The sequence below is a fragment of the Sphaerodactylus townsendi genome, linkage group LG03 (genome assembly GCF_021028975.2).
Source record: "Sphaerodactylus townsendi isolate TG3544 linkage group LG03, MPM_Stown_v2.3, whole genome shotgun sequence".
Lineage (NCBI taxonomy): Eukaryota > Metazoa > Chordata > Lepidosauria > Squamata > Sphaerodactylidae > Sphaerodactylus > Sphaerodactylus townsendi.
In genome coordinates, this window is record NC_059427.1 from 130,746,391 (window position 1) to 130,765,170 (window position 18,780).

Consider the following 18,780-nt stretch of genomic DNA (forward strand, 5'->3'; position numbering starts at 1 on the left):
TGGTGTGGGTTTCCACTAAGTGGCAGCCCATTAGTACTGCAGGCTGCAGATGAGCAGGTGATGCTGCCAATTCCGCTGTCAATCTGGAGTGCGCAGACCCAGCACAACCTCTGGGAGGATGATTGTGGGTGGGAAGGTGGCCTGTTTTTACCAGTGAATTCCACATATGGATGGAGATCTCCAGCAGAGCTGTAACTCTCAATACATTCCTATCCTAGGCAACTGTTGCATTTACAGATGTTCTTTGTTATTCCCAAAGTTGATTCTTACAGTCCAGTCCTATGCTTATTTATTCAGAAGTGAATCCAGCAGAGTTCAATTGGGCTTATTTCCTGGAAAGATTGCTTAGGGAAGCAGTCTTAAAGGATCACTGCTTATTCTGGAAGCTCCCTGAATTCCTTTAAACCAACCAAGCAAGCAGCCCCACCACCCCAACAATTCCTCTGTGTACCTACTATATAGCAAAAATAATGCTCACACAAGCCAAAGTCTCAGGGGTCATAGCATTCATGTCTGTCTTTATGACAAAATCAATAAATGGCAGTGCAGTTAGGGGAGGCTACTCATCCCCCACCCCCCGATATATTATCTTTAAAAACAGCATAACATACAGACATTCAGCAGGTATGGCTTCATTCTCTTTGGGAAGAGCTTCTTTGTATTAGGCTGTTTTTAAAGACATTGAGTCTTATCAGGGGATAAATGTGGTAACCCTTGAGGTGGCATGGTACATGAGCAGTCTAGTACGTGGTTCACAGAAATGATTGACAGATGCACAAATTGGGTTTTGTTTAGTGTAATGGTTGGAATGTCCAACTAGGTTCTGGGAAACCCAAGTCTGAAACCCCATTCTGCCATGAAAGCTTGCTAGGTGACCTTAGGCTGCTCACACAATCTAAAATACCTCACAGGCCTGTTATGAGAATAAAATGGAGGAGAGGTGAACGATGTAAGCTGCTCGGGGTCACCATTGGAGAGTCAGGCAGAGCATAACTAAGGCAAACAAATAAATCCTGCTGCTTCCTAGTTGTACAGTTTGTTCTTCTGTAGCAACTAAAAGCCGCTGACTGAAGGAATAATTCCCGTCCTTTTTTCCAGTTTGAAGAACTTTCCGCTCTATGAAAGTCTGCACATCAAAGAGCAAATCTTTTTTGTTGTTGTTGGAATCAACTGTTTATTACAGTTTCAGAATATAAACAATATATTGGAAAAAGCTGCACCTGGTGGAATTATCTATTTCAATACCACCATCAAGGGTCATGGCTCTTTACAGAGGATAACGGCCTAAACTGACAAGATGATCATGGATTTTCAGCAGTCTGTAAAAAGTATGCTCATGAGCAGCCTTGAGTTCAATAGGCGGGAGGGGGGGGGGGCATTCCAGTGTCTTACTACAGCTTTCAAACAGATTGAAGTTAATGGGACTTAAAGGGTGTAAGTCTATGCACTGTTACTCATTAAACTCCTTCTCACAGAAACTGAGCTATAGATCCCTAATGAATAGGTAAGCTATGTTACTTTCTCTCTTTTTGGATAACATTTTCCCCATTCTTTCTGTGGTAATGATAAGAAACCTATGCTCTTTGATTTCTCTTAAGCAGTTTTCGGACTGCTGCCCCCTTGGCTACCAGGCTATATTTCTAGTGCCCCCACATACACTTGCATACAAACACACACCCTCTTTCTTTGTATTAGGGCTCCTGCAAATTCAAAACAACTTTGATGAGTGTGTGCTTTTCCTTTTTAAAAACATATTGCCTTGCAAAACAGCAGTGACAGGGCTCTTTGCTCCTCCACCCCCCTCCACCCCCCACCCCCCGACTATACAGCCAGGAGAGTGCTATGGATTTTCCTTTTAAAAAATCTTGTCTTGTAAAGTATTGACAGGCTGGGGTGTTGTTGGGTTTCCGGACTGTATGGCCGTGTTCCAGTAGCGTTTTCTCCTGACATTTCGCCTGCATCTGTGGCTGGCATCTTCAAAGGACAGGCTCTTTGCCTTTTGCTCCCCCAGGCTACACAGCCAGGAAAGTGCTGCTGCTTAAAAAAATCTTGACTTGCAAAGTGGCAATGAAGCTCTTTGCCTTGGCTGCTGCCTCCTCCTCCTCCTCCTCCTCCTCCTCCTCCTCCTCCTCCCCTGGGCCACACAGCAAAGAGAGTGCTGCAGCTTTTCTTTTAAACTCACCAGTCACTTCATGACAAGGATGGAAGGGCAAGATCTTTTTCTCACTAGCTGACCCAGGAATCTCTGCCCCACCCCACCACACCCAAATTCCTCATGGCTTCCTTGATGTTTCCACTGCCCCCAGGTGGGTGGTACTACTCCCTTTGGGAATCCCTACTCTGAAGGGCTAAGGGCTTGGCCAAATGGCTCAGTGTTCTCACCCTTTAGACATGTGGAGGGATCTCCCATCCCATTCTGGTATCTGCCAGTTGACATTGCTGCTAGGAAAATACCACTGTAACATCATTTTTCCTGGCATGGTGGTGGAGAAAGCTTTGTCTGACGAATTTCTGTCTTCTCCGCAGCTATTCATGGCCCAGGACCCTCACCAGGAAGATGGTGTAACCTCCATACAGTGGTAGAATCAATGTCATTGCAAAAAAAAAAAATTATGCATGTTTCATAGAATGATTCTCTAAAATGTTATTGCTAAATTGAAAGCTTTTATTAGAGAACCCAACCTCAAAGGGTTGTTATGGGGATAAAATGGGGGAGGGAGAACCATGTGTACCCATCCCAGAACAGGGATAGAAAATATACCAAAGACCATGCTGTGTCAATTCATGTTAAAACACACAAAAAATCATTTAGGCTGACTGCTGTCCTCATGCAAAGTTCCTTGTTCAGAAGCGCCACTGAGCTTGCACAATTCTGTTAATTTCCAAGCCAAGGTTTGATGTATTAGACCAAAATTGCCCGGCTGTCGGCTACAGTCATATATGCATTTTTAATATATAATCGAGCTGTATTCCCATAGCCTGTCTCCCAAAATTAGCCAGGAATTGTGAAGTTCGTGAACACGGACAGCGGCAGGCAGCTGATTCTTCCTTCTAGCTAGCAGTTGGTAATCAACTCGATCTGGAAAGGATCTGAAAACCCTCTTGGAATAACGACGCGACCGAAAACCATGGCAACGGATTGCATCCCCTCCGCTTCATTTTTTACGCAGCCAAGGGACGTGTACCATAGAATCCACCGCTACACCGCCAGACTGTTTTGTCATTGGCTGGAGAGTGATAGTAGGCGGGGCCAATCTGTTTTAGAGACACGTGTACACAAGGAACCAGGAAGTGGCTGCCGGATTTGGATTGTCGGTGGTGGCTTGTAGCAAGTGGGGTCTCCCACAAGTGGTGCATTTAGTGAGTTGATTTGTGTGCGGGGGCGTGTGTCAGGGGGATGCAGGAAAAAGCTGATCACTGAAATCAGAAAGGATCCTTGCAATGTTGTTTAAAACTGAAAGCAGCCAAACGAATCACAATATAATTTAGTCCTTTATCGCTACAATTTTGAAGTTTCTTTGTACTGACATTAGAGGTCAGTGGGTTTATACACCCATACTGTCTTGGCTGGTGAGCAGAAGTGTTGCTGTTTACGATAAAACAGATTTATATGTACACAGAACCTTGTGATTTGGGAAGCAGAGTAATTCATTCATTTGGGTGCAGCGTTCATGCTGAGAATAGGGCTGCTTTTGTGCAACCAAGGCGAGAGTTTCTAGGCAGGCTGAGCTGTTGAAATTACAAAAATGCTAACTGTTCACAGTGATGATGTTTTTGTGTTGGTGACAAGACAGTTTGTAAGATCAGGCGAAGAGGGATTTCTTACGTGTTGTTTTAGAAGTTTAGGACAGTCCTAGAAAGGCAGCAGGTTCTCTAGCCTGCATAAGTGGATTATGGATGAGCACTCCACTGTCATATTTTTTCCAGCCCTGTAGCATGGTGGGGATGAGTGGTAGAACACTTGTTTGGCATGCAGGAGGTCCCATTTTCAATCTCTGGTGTCTCCTGTTAAAAAGAATGAGGTAGTAGGTGATGTGAAAGTTCTTTACCTTAGACCCTGTGGAGCTCCTGGTGATCAAACAACATAGAACTGTGGCCTGACTCAGTAGAAGGCAGCAATGCATGCACATACTAATAGATTGTGCCATGGAATCTGGTTGTCGTTCGTGACTATGACTTAATATGTTTAAGAAAGGCTTGTGGTGTGTTCATATTTGGTTCTTAAAATAACCAAATGTTTATCAGTGAACCTGTATACGTCTACAAGTAATCAATGTTTGATGCTCTGTATGTCATGAGCATCTCCGATATCTCCCACCACCCCCAAGGCTTGGTGCAGTAGCCACTACTACAAATCAAAGATAACCAAACAGTGCCTTAATAGGAACATTTTTTCTTTCTTTATGTCATTAGTAGCTCTGTCTTTCTAGAACCTTTAAAGCAGAATGTTTTAACAAATACCTGCTTTGATATTGCTGCACCAGACTATTCCTGATTTGAGAAATACAGGCTATCTGGTCGTTTTCTTTTTCTATCTGTGTCAGAGCTGTTGCTAAAGAAGGGACTAGTTTGTAGTTCATTAAACATTACTTTGTGTTAAAGATTTTTGGGGCACATGCATTTCAGTGGTGCTTGGGTGTGAGAATTTCATAGTGTAGGGGTTCTTTCTGTGGTAAGTTTTAAAAAGGAGCATGATCTTGCCAGAATTAAGCATTTTGACCTGTTGATTTTAGGGGCAGTTAAATGGTTAGCTCCATCTCCTTGTAATCAGTGGAGCCTAAAAAGAGTTTCACTTTGTTTTGATGATTCATATTGTAAGCTGTTCTATATCTTACCTTGCATGTTATCATTAAACGCAAGAAGAACATATATCCAGCTCTGTTCACATGTTACAGTGAACATATTTGTAAATGTACAAGCATGCATCTATTTGTAAGAAAGAACCCATGTGTATTCATGTTACAGATGAAACCGGGGACAAGGACCTGGATAATTGTGACATGTTCAGCTGTATATGCATTGAATGCAACATGAGAATCATGTTGCATTCATTGTACATGAATGGTGTGTGCATTCCATTGTGATAAATGATGAATGTGTTTTCTACCAGAACAAAGAAATGAGATAAGAGGATGTAGCAGTTGGCCAGGGTAGAACAGGATAAGACCTGCTGAGACGAGTTGAACTGGAGAACTGGTTGTTGGTATATCTACCATTGACCCAGCTCTGCAACAAAATCAGATAGGTGAATGAGACAAGGCAACTAATGATGATTTGAATCCAGCATTTTGTCTGGCTAAATTTTTTACATTTTTAAGAGTTATTTTAATATGCTGAGTGCTGCATGCTCTTATATTTATTCATCTCCACAACTCTGTGGTGGTTTCAATCTAAAATATGTTTACTCAAAAACAGGTCTTGTTTCAGCTCACTGGAATTTACTTACTGACTAATGTGCATATATGGTTGTTGACTTTCCCCCGTTTTACCCTTGCTCAAGCCAGGAATCAGTAAGATATAAATAAGGGCTTTTTTTTCTGTTCACAATAGGATTAACAGATGTACAGGAGACAACCTATGTGAAAGTGACAATACTTGTCAGGGAAGCCCCCCCCCCCCCCCAACTTCTCTTTTTATAAAATGGTTAAGATATGAGAGCCAGTGTGGTGTACTGGATAGAGTGGCGAACTAGAATTATGGGTAGCCTGGATTTGAATCCCTGCGTCTACCATGAAAAGTGAGTAACCTTGAGCCATCATAAATTCCCAGACTGGCCTATGTCACAGGGTTGTTGTGAGAAAATGGAAGCGGGGGGGGGGGGAATGATGTTCTAAAGGCTGCTTTGAGTCATAACGGGGGAGAAAAGTGGGATATAAACAGGTGATTGCAAATGTATGATGTGAAACTTCTCTTCTTAACTGTCCCCTACTTCTCTTCTAGATCATCAACCCCAGGCACGCTCAGTATGTTATTGGGTTACAATCCAGTGTTGCAAGCACTGCTAGGAACCTTCCTGACGTGGGGATTGACTGCCGTGGGCTCTGCGCTTGTGTTTATATTTTCCAGTGGGCAGGTGGGTCATCATCGTCAGTTCTTTGTTCAGGTTGGATTATAGCAAATGCCAAATGGGATTCTCAGCCTTTTGTGGTCAATTTCAGTGAAGGAAGTATGTAAGCTGTATGTACCTATAACTTAGGGAACAGGCGTAACAATAGCGGATGACTGTCCATGTGAGGGAAACTAACCTAGCATTCACATTTTGGATGCTTTTAAACAATTCACATTTTGAATGCTTTTAAACATTTTTTTACACTGCATAGCTGAAATAAAAATGCATGGCCAAAATATTTTTGTTCACAATTCATAGCTGACATTAAAAAAAATATTGCTTAATAATCTTTGCACTCAATCTTTTTTTTTTCAAGTTCTAAAAGAGATGCCAGGTTTTCTTGCAGGAAAAAAGCAATAGTTTTATGGCATCTTCAACATCCACTCTTTCACTGTGGCAAGGTAACTCAGTAGGTTTCATGTGTAGGAGTGGGGAAACAATCCTGGTTCACCAGATTAGAATCCACCTGCCCTTGACCATTGCACCACACTGGAAGTCTTAAGGTATGCTGCAGTTCTTTCTAATAGTTCCAGACTTCAAAAAATCTTAATGCATTGGTTACTGAATGTCTAGTGGATAACTATGTAATCTGCCTTGTGTCCCTGTGAGAAAGGCAGACAAAAAATAAAAATAAACAGAGCTGCTGCCTGAAATGCTGAAGAATTACCCAAGTTACCCATTAGAGTTATACATAACCTCACTCCCTGAGGCCGTTTCCGCACGGGCGGAATATGGCGGCCTGGGGACGGCAAAAACGCCGTCCCCAGGCCGCCATTCGCACAGGGGGCACCGCGAAGCCGGCGTTTCCCCAGAGTGCTCGGAAGCGCTCTTGTTGGGGAAACGCCGGCTTTGGCAGAAGTCCGCTGCCGAGCGAACCCGGGCAGCGGCTTCGAGGCGATCGCCCTCCCACCCGGCATCTTCACCTTGTCCCTGGGCCTCCGATGCTGTCGCCGAGGCCTGGGGACACGCCCCCCTGCCCTGCGCCGCTGGAGCAGGCGCGCAGGGCCAGGGGGGCGTGTCCCCAGGCCTCGGCGACGCGCCGGAGGCCCGGGGAAATGCCGGGTCGGCCAGGCGCTGGTGCTCCGCGGCGCCGGCTGCCCGGCTCTTTCCAGGACCATCCGTGTGGACGGTCCCAGCGTTGTCAGGTCGGCGTCGGAAACGCCGACCCGGCCGCTTCCGCATTCGTGCGAAACGGCCTGATATTCCATGATTTGATGTGCCCTCTGCAGTGGCCATCCCGCAGTATGTGTCAGCCTCTGTCAGAATTCCAAAGGTCCCCACAATCTTAAAAAGGTTGGGGACCCCTGTGCTACAAAATATCCCTCTGTAATGTTTGCTATTCTATCAGTCTTCAGCCTTTTTCCACTTCACAATAACCCAGCAAGGCAGTTCAACATTATTCCCACAATACATGTAAGAAACCTGAGATGTTGACTTCTGTATTGCACAGCCATGACTGAGCAGGGATTTCAGCATGTACAAACAGCTAAAAATTTTTTATTCTATTCCCATCAAATGGGTTTCAGTCTCCCAAGCTTTACAGTAGTGATGGGTACAAGCTAAAACAAAAAGATGCCATTCCTTTACAGCCATATCCTAAGTAAGTAATACACAAAAAACTAAGAAATAAAACTAGATTGACAGTCACCTGCTATTTTTCAAAACTGCAGTGCTTCCTCCAAAAAACTGGAAACTGATGAACCAGGATTGTTTCCCCACTCCTACACATGAAACCTGCTGGGTTACCTTGCACTAGTCTCAGTTCTCTCAGAACTTTCTCAGCCCCACCTGCCTCACAAGGTGTCTTGTTATTTGAAGAGGAAGGGCAGGAGTTTGTAAAGCCACTTTGACACTCCTTACGGTTGGGAAAAGCAGGGTATAAATCCAAACTCTTCTTCTCTTTACACAACACATTAAGTGGCTTAGAAGTATATATAGGAGCCTACTTACAGGCTAAACACAGCAGTATAGACCACAGTCCTTAATCATTTATCCAAGCAAATGTATAAAACCACCTGCAACTCTTATTACGTGCAGAGAAAAACTCTCTTGAATTGTTTAGTTTTGTGTAACATGGTGGCTTTAAAAAATGAATGTACAGGGTTTTTTTAAAAAAAATTTGCAGCTTACCTTCAGTCACTCAATGACAGTCCTTGTGATGCGGTGGCAGCCGCTCCCAGAACACAATTTAAAAAAATCTGCTCAGCAAATGAGAAGCCCTCTTGGGATTATCTGTCCCTGTCCACTTAAAAAAAAATGCTCGGTGGGCTCCTGGAAGGGTCTGGTTATTGGTTGGCACATACCCCCTTGCAACATTTGGGGAACCTGTTGTAGATGTTCACATCCTGTCTAGACATTTACACCAGGTGATTTTACACCATGACCAGAACTTCAGACTTCGTATTTAAAGGTAAAGTTTCCCCTTCAGTCGTGTCCGACCCTGGGGTACCACTGCAAGCAGTGATTTCATAGGCAAGCCGTTTTTGTGGGGTAGTTTGCCATTGCTTTCCCCAGCTATTCTTTACCCCCTAGCTATGCGCTAGGTACTCATTTACTAACCAAGGAATGGATGGATGGCTGAGTTGACCATGAGCCAGCTGCCAGGATATCTGACCCACAGGGGGCTTGAACTCCTGACCGTGTGAGTGGTAGTGCAACCACTTAACCACTACGCCACATGGCTCCTGCTTAGTGGTGCTATTACACGATATGGTATACAATATTACACAATATAGTATACAATATACAATATAGTGGTGCTATTACACAATATGCTGCCATACCTTGACTCTTCAAGCTTACTGGAGGATCTTTTCTTATTTTTTTAATTTACAGAGACGGATCCTGGATGGCAGCCTGGGCTTTGCTGCAGGGGTAAGTATTGCACACCCTTTTTTCTGTTAACTTGTTTTATGCGCTGTCTTGATGTTCTCTCTGTAACCACTGGTAGTGCTTCATTTAGTTGCCTTGTTGCATTAATGTTTCTTGTCTGACTGCCTGAGGTATAATCCTATCTGCATGAGATATCAGAAGAATTTGAGCAACAGTCATCATGTCTTGACCTGAGTTGGTGCCTCCTAGTGAGGCAGTAATGTGAGTGTCATTGTAATGTGGGCGGGCATAACTGCCTCAGACATTGGGTAGAATTTTTTCTTTGCAGAGGGGTTGAATTCCCAAGATAAAGACTGTTTGCTTTGATTTTGTGTTTGTGTTTTTAACTGGGGCCCTCTGGTATCCTTTAAAAATTCTTTAGTATTTAATTGTAAAGATAAGTTATGTCTTTGAAGCCATATTATCTAGTGGTTGGAGATGTGACATTTCTGGAAACTTTGAGGCCTTGGAGAGACAAATGTTGGATTTTTTTCCCTTTTAGGGGAAGTTTTAAAGTTCTCTTTAGAAACTGGAAAATTGAGAAAGAAAAGAATGTATTGAATGCTGGCGTTCTTATTTAGCATGTCATACTACTTGAAAAACTGATTTGTGAGTTACCTAGTGGGAAGGTTCTTGTGGTAAGCTATTTTACAGAAACACAATTAATAGTGTTTCTCTTCAGCAAAGCTTTTGTTGTGTCTGAACAGAAGCAGTAAACTATGTGTTTTTATTCTGTTGCCCACCACATACTGGATGCCACTACGAAGAAGTCCTTGCAATTGCCACTGGCTAAAGTTTAGGTGGTTGGTGTTCTGGAGGTGGGATCCAGCGCCCAGACAATTAACAGTGGCCCCTAATAGCAGAGGTTGGTCTTCCCAGCTCAGAGTAGTTATGTGGATCTTATTTCAGCTTTTATATACGTTTCAGCATCTACATCTCAGTTATGTACGCTGCTACATGGGGATGGCATCCCAAGATTTCATCCAGCAGGGAGCAGTGGTAGAAAGCTGTGTGGATGGTCTCTGCTGAGCCATTTTCCTGGCACGGTGGCAGTTTTTTCCTGGATGGCATCTTGCTGCTTTGTCTTTCTTTGTGTAACAGATGCTGCTGCAGGGCATCTTTTCAAGGGGCCTGCTGCTCCCATTTGAGTTTTGGCAGGCTTGCTAATGGACAAGTAAGTCTTTGTTGGATGGAGAATACACATGAATATCAGTTATGGAGCCAAGCGCTGGCTGCTCCTTGGCCTGCAGTATGTCTAAATTCCCTAAGTTATGCCCATTCACATTATTGTTTGCAGGATTGCGAAGGAAGCCAGGCATAGTCTATAACACTTGTAAAAATACAGTGCTTATTACAAGGTACTATAGATTTCCTGTGAGAAAGGATTAACTGAATATAATAAGAAAGCTGGGATTTAAAACTATGTCCAGGTGAAGGAGTGGAGTGTTGCTTGGAAGGAAACTCTGAAGTTCTTTCAATTATAATAGGTTGATGATGTGTGAGAAGGCACAGAAAAAGGAGGAAAAATAACTTTCAGCCAACCCCAAATCAAAACAGTTGAAGAAAAACAAGTGTGTGTATGTATTTAACAGCTTTGCAGTTATAAAACCCATGCATTTTATGGTAAATGAATGTTTTTTAAAAAGTATACAAAAATCACAAATTAATCGCAACTTAAAACTGTTTAATCAGTCGTGAGAAAAAAACCCCAAATGCATTTCAGCAAGCTGTCTTCAGTTAGTGATGTGAAATATAAAATGCTACCAAATATGACTGACTTCTGTATCCAATGTAGGTAAAAGCCTACCAAGATGTATTAAGGATGTTGTACTGTTCACTATCTACACAGTATGCACATGATAAAATATGTGCAGCATAAATAACAGTGAATGTCTCGTTGAACCTGCTGAGCCAAATTCCCTTGAATACTGATTTTCAATAACCTATAAAATACAAATAATTTAACAATTTTTCAAAATCGCAGTATGTAAAAAAGATGGACATTTATATCTAACAAGATATCTAACAAAAAAGAAGAATTATACCTCATTACTGTAAAGGTCCTGGAAGGGAGAGATCTCTTCCAAGGGAACCCACTGTATCCCTTTCTTTCCCTTTTTAGTAAGAGGCCGATGCAGAACTACGTCGCTGGCCTGAATGACTGCTCAATGCAGTGCGTCTCTTTTCCAGAATAGCATACTGTTCCTTGGAAGGATGTTGTCAAACAGCTTTCTAGCCCCCTTCGAGCTGAAAGGCCTATGCTGGCAAGGAGAGTCAGAGGATGCCAACAACCCACACACCTTGTGCTGTGGCTGTCTCCAGTGCAGCCGTTCTTTCTCTACTTATACCAAGACTGAGTGGTGACTCCTATCTCCCAGTGGTAAACCCACTGTAGGAGCAGGGTGGAAACAGCTACTTCTCAAATGAAGGAGGTGATATGGAGGTTTTCAGCTGTTCTTGTAGGCTTCTGTGAGAGAGCTTGCCAAGAATGCTGTGGCCAGGTGTGAGAGATGGGTCAGATACAAGCGAGGCACTGTTTATCTAGTTACCACCCTTTTGAGCAGCTCCAGGTTCTCCACAGAGTGGCAAAACAGACTCCATCCCAGGTAAAGAGAACATGGTCAGTTGGGTTTACTGTTTTCTACCAGGGTTGCCAGATCTGGGAGCAAGCTCCTATTTGAAAGCGAGGCAGGAGGAGTGGGGTGCATAGCCAATTTATTTTCACACTAATCCATGCTGGGTCCCTCCCAGCCCTGCTCAATAAAGCCATAGATGTGCTTCAGCTCCACCATGAACAACTGGAGATTTCTAAAGCAGTGCATTTCCCCAAACGTAAATGCTTAAGAGATGTTTTTCCTCAGGTGAGGGGGGGTGGGGAGGCAGGGAAGGAAGGGAAGGAAGGGACATCTCTTCCCAGGATCTTTTTCCTTGATTAAAATAGTGCTCAACCCCTTCAGCTGCAAAACGACTCTTAATTTTGCCAGGAAATATTGTGTTGTTCCTAGAAGTAAGACATATATGTTGCTGACACATCGTTCATAGACAGACCCATCTGCCATCTCAGGCTGCTTGTGGGCTATCGTTCCCAACTATGGGGAGAGGAACCCCAGTGACCCCATGGAGGTTAAAAACAGAGCAGCCCTCTATTAATGTCATGAGACTAGGTTGGCTGTTGGGGCTTTTCACTATCATCTCATTTTTACTGGGCTAAGGAGCAGTTATGACTAGTTCCTCTAGCCTATCAGCATTGAAAAGAGGGTTTCACAAAGCTGACATTCATACCAACTTGGCCCAGTAAAAATAAGATGAAAACCAGCCTCCATTTCTGGGCATGGATTGGCCATCACCTACTTAGCGCTTGTAAGATGCAACTTGTAGCTCAAACACTAGCTTGTTCCAGTAAGCCTCCCAGTGACTTACATGGGAGTCTCCTGAGGTTGTTTTACTTGGATAACATTATGTGAAGACAGGAGTCCGTGGAAAAGACAATGTTAGGAAAAGTTAAAGGTAGCAAGAAAAAAGAAGACCCAACTGTAACAGACTTCCCTTTTGTGATACATCTCTGAAGATGCCAGCCACAGATGCAGGCGAAATGTTAGGAACAAGATCCACCAGACCACAGCCACACAGCCCAAAAAACCCACCACAACCATCTCAGCAAGGTTGTTAATGATAAAACATTTTGGAAGACATTGATTCATAAGTCAGAAGTGAACAGCTTTGAACTCTCTCTCACACTCGCACGCACGCACGCACGCACGCACGCACGCACGCACGCACGCACGCACACACACAAAACATGAAGACATTGCATCACATATACCACAAGTGTTTTGTATCTTCAGATGCCTACTGGCTCTTCTGAGACCAAAGCAGGCAGGGTGAAGCAGGCTTGGTCTTTCTCTCCTGCTGTTGTCATGTCATAAACTGCCCAATGAAGTTGCTCTTGACTCTCCATGTAAATTTCAAAACTGAACCATCAAGGTGCTTTTATATTTACAGTGGTGTTGGACTACAGGAATGCGGCATGCACACCAGTGAACTGGTTTTGAATCCTAACCATGCAGTCAACTCATCTGGTTGGCCTTGAACAAGTCATGTTCTTTGTACCTCATTTCTGGCTTTGTATCTAAGGTATCGTATTAAATACAGTGTACTTGGAGTGTTCTTGGTGGAAACAACCATAGTGAAAGAGTTCATTTGTCTGTGGTATTTAGAGTAATTTTTGGTTACTAAATAGAGATTGCAGCTGTATGAGTGCTGATTGCCTTCTGAACTGTGATGGTAAAAAAACTAGTGTGTGTTATTGAAAAGAAATAGATTTCAAAAAATATGAAGAATTGACTTTTCAAAGCTTTTTCGGTAGTGTGGAGAAGAGCATCTCATGTACTGTGTTACCAGTAAGCACTTTAATGATCATTTGCAAGTGGATTTTGCTGTTTCACAGAGTAACATCCAGTTGGAAAGTGTGTTATTCATTATGTATGAAAGTGTAGTGAAGAAGGCTTTAAATGTTCATGGCCTCTATAAGCAGGACTGTAGTACATGCCCAACTATTACTGAGGCTGTCATAGCTAATGCGGGCCTTCCCTTGCGTTTGATCCAGAAACTGAAACTAGTCCAGCATGCAGCGGCCCATCTGCTTACAGGGGGCGCCTTTCAAGACCATATACAACCTGTGCTGCGCCGTTTGCATTGGCTACCGGTTGAATTCCGAATCATCTTCAAGGTGTGGGTTTTGACCTTTAAGGCCTTACGCGGCCTGGGACCCTCGCGGTGCACCTTCGACCAGATACCCCATATGTCCCAATCCTCGACCTTCATGCGTTCGCAGAGGCCAACTTACTGGAGATCCGATGGCCCCTCAATGATGCAGTGCTGGCCTCCCACTTTCGGGCCGGGGCGCAAATTTTACGGGCTCTGGCTCCCCTGCCTGGTGGAACACTCTCCCTCCAGCTGTCCGGGCCCTGCGGGACCTTGGTGATTTCCGCAGGGCCTGTAAGACTGAGTTGTTCCACCGGGCCTTTGGAGACACCAACCGCTGAGTTGTGCCCCCCCCCCCCATTCATGGGTCCCTAATATCATCGGGACCCATTGTTGAGATCTATAGGTCCTAATACCATCAGGACCCACTGCCTCTCCCTCCTCCTTTTAGGAGGATTAGGTTTTGGAGGGATGCCATCTTAGGACAACTGCTGTTTTTATTATATAATAATAATAATAAGCCTTTATTTGGCATAACAATAATCATAACACAATAAAAAACCTGAGATAAAAGGTATACAAATACAAAGGTTTAAGATAGAATATAAATTATTGATTGTGCATCACCTCCAGTGTTTTTATTATATTTAGGGAAGTTCTGTTATGATGATTTTATGTATGGTTTTATGTTGTACACCGCCCAGAGCCCTTCGGGGATGGGGCGGTATATTAAGTTAGATAGATAGATAGATAGATAGATAGATAGATAGATAGATAGATAGATAGATAGATAGATAGATAGATAGATAGATAGATAGATAGATAGATAGATAGATAGATAGATAGATAGATAGATAGATAGATAGATAGATAGATAGATAGATAGATAGATAGATAGATAGATAGATAGATAGATAGATAGATAGATAGATAGATAGATAGATAGATAGATAGATAGATAGATAGATAGATAGATAGATAGATAGATAGATAGATAGATAGATAGATAGATAGATAGATAGATAGATAGATAGATAGATAGATAGATAGATAGATAGATAGATAGATAGATAGATAGATAGATATAGGTTGATCCACAGAGTCTTGTGGGAGGGCTGAGCTCATGTGACCGGAGTAGATCTGAAGTAAAGAGGAAGCAACTGGTGCTTTCAGCCTCTGCTGACCCAGAGCTGCTCTGAGGTTGGTTGTGATAGAAGTTGTTGGCATCTTTACTGAAGGACTGCTGTCAAGAGAGGAATTTTCCATCTTTACCTAGCTGGTAGCCTTTGCTGATGCAGAGGGCCTTTTACCTCCCCACCCGTCACCACCTACTGTATTACTGACCAAACCCAGAAGCTCTTGGTTGTGTTACTGACCCCAGTTTGCTTCTGGTGCAACTAACTGCCACCTAATTTGGTCTTGTGAGTGGTAGCTGACATTTCAGCTTAGGCAGCGTGCCCAAAGTGAATCTGGTTTGTCTTGCCTCTCTGTGGCAACTTAGCCTCTGTTATTATTCCTCGGTGGTGTTGAAAGGTAAACTTGATGGGAAATTGTGACACCAGCACCAAGCCCTGAGGCAGAATCTATTCATTGATATGATTAAAGTGAGCGTGACCGTTGCTCAGGCTTAGATAGTTAACCAGTATTTATGCTATTATTTGTGTTACATGGTTAACCCTTATTTGATTTGCCAGTTTGGCCAACCATTTTTTTTGCATGGGTGAAATGGCTTCCTCTAATCCTTGAATCTCTCCTAAAAACTTTAGGTAATAAGCATTCTTTCCCTGGGGCAGTGGTGTTGCATATATTTTTATATTTAATGAAAATATTTATATCCTGCCATCTGACTGGCGAAGTCCATTAGATGGCTGTCAGATAAAGCAGCTCATGACAATGAAAAACCAGCTAATATATTTAGAACCTACAAAACAGAGCTTATCATGAAAATCAACAGATAAAACCAGTCCAATGAAAGCACATCAGCATGAGAGCAAAACTGGCAGCCAGCCAGTAAAACTAGTCAGAAAGTCTAACAGCTCCCATAAAGAGCATGTCTGTTTTTCTGAGTTTCCAGACACCCACATGCAAGAAACAAGGTAAATTCCTCTAGGAAAAGGAAACTCATAATCTTTGTGCTGCTACTGTGCCCTGCTGTAAGGCTCCTTCCGTGCATGCACAATAATGCACTTCCAATGCACTTTGAAGCTGGATTTTACTGTCCAGAATAGCAAAATCCACTTTCAAACAATTGTGGAAGTGGATTGAAAGTGCATTATTTTGCATGTGCGGAAGGGGCCTAAAACTCCTTGTTGATCACAATACATTGAATTGACAAGGCAAAAGAAGACTGTCCAGTGGCATGCTGTTGTACGTTATCACCGTGATCCTCTGTGGGAGGGCTGCCACCAATGCCAGCTCCTTAATGAATCAGCTACCAAATCTTACCAAGCATTGGCTAGTCAGTGGACACTTATAGGAAAGCAGCTCAAGAAACAAACAGCACCCCCTCCCACCAGGGCTGGATATCTTTGTGGGGGAGGGTGGACAACTAAGTGTTCTCTTGCAGCTCTGCTTTTAAGTGTTATGCCTCTGTCTTGACGAAAAGGCGGCTACAACGGATGAGTGGGTCATAAGCTCCTCTCTTTGTGTGTTGGAGGAACTTACACATGATTCTAGGCAAATAATGGAAGTGGTAATTTTTTTTTTTATGACGAGCCATTCTTTTCAGAGAAATGTAGCACACTCCAGCAGTTAGGGATTCATGCGTGAAATGAATTTTTATACTGTGTTCTACTGATTACTACAGAGTTAAAGTTACAAGTTAACGAAGTTAAAAGCTTGGGTACTTGATGCATTTTGTGTAGAGTAATGAACAAACAGCATTTTCCAAGTGTGTGTCTCAAAAACTGAGATGTTGCCAACTCACTGTATATATAGCTATCGTAGAAATCCTTTTGAGCATTGTGTGTGTGTGTTTGATTTGGTTGGGTGATTTTGACTACTGCCAAAGCATCTAACTTCGATTCCAGAATTTATATATGGTAGACAGCCAATTGAAAGAATGCCCCAAAGTTAATTCTGAAGTATGGATTTGCTAATCACAGAGTAATGCTTCTGTGAACTTGAATAGTGAGGATTCTAAATATTTAGAGCTAATTCTGAATTTAAATGCACAAATCAAACTTCTGAAGTTTGCCTCTAATTGCATTTGGCTCCTCTTAAAGGAATATTAAGGTCCTTGCTGCCAGACTCTGCACAGAGTCAGGGTGCCTTTCATACTAGTTGGTCTGGCTGTGGATATCAAGATACTCCTTACAAAAAAAGATGGACCAGGTTTACAGAGCTATGATATGCACTTGTACAGTATCACCTTGGCCCTCTCTGGGAGGCCTGCCATCATTGTTAGCTGCTTAAGTATTCAGCTACCAAATCTTACCAAGAACTGTAAAAGTGTGGGGTTCAAAGTCATGGTGACAACTTAAACATTGGTATTTGGTCCCAAATCTGTACTGCATCATTCTGGATCATTCCCCTTGTGTTCTTCCAGTTCACTACTCCTTTATGAGAGGTTTTGTTAAAACATGGGCATGTCAACAATGCAGTACTCTCTTGAGGTTTGTTTTGGTTAAGCCCCTGGAGCACATCAGGAGCCCATAGAAGCAATAATTTCTGACAGTTGCACTGTGTAGGTTTTTCAGTCTTTTCTGTCACAAAGGGGCCTTCTGAAATGGCCCATCTGTTACTTTCATATAGAATAGAATGTCCACTGAAATTGTCAGGGTTTTTTTTTTTGGTCAGGGCCTATTTTTACAGAAAATACATAGTTTTCAACCATGGGCCTTATGAGGCATTCTTCATCCAAACTGTCCCCAGGTTGCTTAATGAGACTTACGCTTGTCCAAAATATGGGTTTAGGTTTGTTCCATATTGCAATGGTTAGAAATTCTGCCATACATGAAGAGCACAAACCCAGGCACAGTCTCTATCTGGGCTATCATGGGATGCTACCTTGTATGATGTTCCATTTCATTATGAGCCATGTATTTCCTTTAAAATAATATTTGAATTTGAGGCCCAATATTTTCAAGGTCATGTCAGCTTTTCCTGAGAGAGAAAAACAAGTAACTGCCATATTAACATTGGTTTCCTGCTATACATCACTTTGGAGTTAGTGCCGACTTGTCACTTTTAGATCTCTGAAATTTCAAAACAATTACGGTACTTTTTGGGTGAGATTGAATTCAAAATTGCACAATTTGGAATAGTGACTTCAAACCTCAAGTGAACAAGATTGGAAGAGTAGAGAAGGAGGAGGATGTTTTCCTGTCAAAAAATAAACACTTAAGACTGTGTACAACTCTTTTCACATCTTCCAACAGTGCTGTGGCTTGTGCTTTGATATGCTTGCCAGGTTTTGCTCTAGAAAATATTTTGTCTGTTGAAATAGTTCCCTGTAGCTGTGTGTTGGGGAGTGACAGTAAAATGTTCCATGACTGTGGGTGGAGGTCTGTGCTGTAAAAAATTCAGAGCGTAGAAAGGCAGAGAGTTGAGAGAACATTCTTGGAAGGTTCACTTTGAAGGTTCATGTTTGGGAGGGGCAATCTGTGGGAGCCGGAACAATAAAGAGAGCTGGATTCAGAGGTTTGAGGCCAGTGATAGTTGAGGAAGGATAGTGAGAGCTGCAAGTTTTGGCTTATAATGGAGAAGAGCTATGAGTAAGTGACACAGGATTGTTTCAGTATTTTTATGCTTCCTGTCAAGAGCTTGCTTGAAGTGGTTAACCAAAAAATAAAATAGAAGTAACAAATAATCAATAGTAATCAACTTAAAATAACGTTATACAACTAGCATCCACAGCAATAAATCCATTCCAGACTTAGCCTTAGTAAAAAGGTAACATCAGTGTACAAATGTCTTACAGACAGGCCATAAAATCACCACCATTGGCTTCATTGTACTAAAATGGAGGGGGTAAGAATTATGTTTTAAGAAATTTTTAAGCGTGGTGGCTAAAATAAAGCATCGAAGGCCTTTGTAGAAGTGGAACCACCGCTGAGAAAGCTCTGACTCTAGTTTCTGCCTGCCTTTCCTCTTAG

The 18,780-nt window shown here is 42.7% G+C and overlaps 1 protein-coding gene across 2 annotated transcripts in view; it reads left to right on the forward strand.

The window, feature by feature from the left end:
* Window positions 1-3,254: 3,254 nt before the first annotated feature.
* Window positions 3,255-18,780, forward strand: part of SLC39A11 (solute carrier family 39 member 11) — a 549,451-nt gene continuing 533,925 nt past the window's right edge. For both annotated transcript variants that reach the window (XM_048488149.1, XM_048488150.1), the window contains exons 1-3: window positions 3,255-3,360; window positions 5,941-6,073; window positions 8,945-8,983. In XM_048488149.1, the coding sequence (XP_048344106.1) occupies window positions 5,966-6,073; window positions 8,945-8,983 (147 nt within the window). In that variant the 5' untranslated portion in view covers window positions 3,255-3,360; window positions 5,941-5,965. The remainder of the gene's footprint in view (window positions 3,361-5,940; window positions 6,074-8,944; window positions 8,984-18,780) is intronic.